General features: G+C 56.6%; 1 protein-coding gene across 1 annotated transcript; it reads right to left on the reverse strand.

Annotated features, from left to right (window-relative positions):
- Positions 1-86: 86 nt before the first annotated feature.
- Tsp_14632 (conserved hypothetical protein) lies at positions 87-590 on the reverse strand. The gene is made up of 2 exons (XM_003368116.1): positions 390-590; positions 87-296 (listed from the first exon to the last, which is right to left on the reverse strand). The coding sequence occupies exons 1-2, from the start codon at positions 588-590 to the stop codon at positions 87-89; spliced, it is 411 nt and encodes a 136-aa protein (XP_003368164.1).
- Positions 591-1,342: the final 752 nt, after the last annotated feature.

The following is a 1,342-nucleotide window of genomic DNA, read 5'->3' on the forward strand; positions in this document are numbered from 1 at the left end:
CGCTCTCTGAACGAACCCCAGATAGCTCGCCGAGAAGCCTCGAGTGAGGATTCGACAAATGGAAGGCTCCTTGTCTGATTGTTCAGCTAGCTCCAACGATCTTGGCCCCCGCAGTGACAGCAAGACAGGTGTAAAGGAAAGGCTCCCGGAACTGAAGATGCCAGTGTTTTCGGGTGAAGTGCTCGAATTCCCAGCGTTCTGGGACCGCTTTCAGGGATGTGTCCATAATCGGACGGATTTGGACGACGCCTCGAAGTTCTCGTACTTGCTGTCCAGTTTATCCGGTGAAGCTCTGGCTGCGGTTGAAGGAATGCCAAGCTCTAGCGCAAACTACTCACACGCCATGGAGTTGTTACAAGAACGTTTCGGACGTACAGATGTCATCGTACGGGAGCATGTGAAGGCAATTTGGAACGCCAAGCCGTGTAGCGACTCAGGAGCCAGCATACAGGCTTTGGTAGACGAGATAAATCGACATCTCCGATGCCTGACCGCCCTGGGAAAGAATCCGGCAACGGGCGAGATGACGGCGAATGAAGCCTTCCTGCCGCTTCTTGCGGAAACGTTTCCTGAGGAGATTCGTCTGGCATGGGACGTTCACGTGCAGTCGGTTTCAGGCACGAAAGGGGACTTGCCAGAGTTTCTCAATTTCGCTCAGGTCCGGGCGGCAGCGAAGTGTGCAGCGGCTGCTTCTTCAGGCGGAAGAGGACTCGTCAAGCAGGACGACCCGAAGCAGCAAGATCCCTGTCCAGGTTGTCAAGAGCGGCAGCGAACTCGCCAAACGGAGAAACGGGCGGCAAGGGGCGCCACAACCGTCCTACACGCGGCTGTCAACAGCAGCTGCCCGATATGTAAGGGTGACCACGATATTGCCTCTTGCGAAGAGTTCCTACAGGCAGACGTCCACATGCGCTCACGCATGGTAGCTAGGAACAAGTTGTGTTTCCGTTGTCTACAAAGTGGCCATCGGGTGAAGGCTTGTAAAGTAAGGTGGAAGTGCACAGTGTCTGGATGTGGGGGTAGTTACCACGGGCTTCTGCACCGTTCGCAGTCGCCTCCCCAGGATCAGACAGCCGAGGCACCCATGTCTCGGAGCTGCATGCTGACCGCAAACGGTGGCGCTCAGCAGGTCCGCCTCCAAAGCGTGCGTGCGCGTGCCTTTGGCAAGGATGGTCAATGCGTGCTCGTGCAATGCCTCCTCGACCCAGGCTCCCAAAGCTCCTTCATTAGGAAGGATGTGGCCGACGCTCTAGGACTTGCTGGTCCGCAAGAAGTGATCCGCCTGGTAACTGTCGACAATGAGGGAGGAACAGAGCGACGGATGCGTCGGGTTGAGTTCCAT

The sequence above is a fragment of the Trichinella spiralis genome, assembly GCF_000181795.1.
Source record: "Trichinella spiralis strain ISS 195 chromosome Unknown Scfld3071, whole genome shotgun sequence".
In the NCBI taxonomy this organism is placed as follows: domain Eukaryota; kingdom Metazoa; phylum Nematoda; class Enoplea; order Trichinellida; family Trichinellidae; genus Trichinella; species Trichinella spiralis.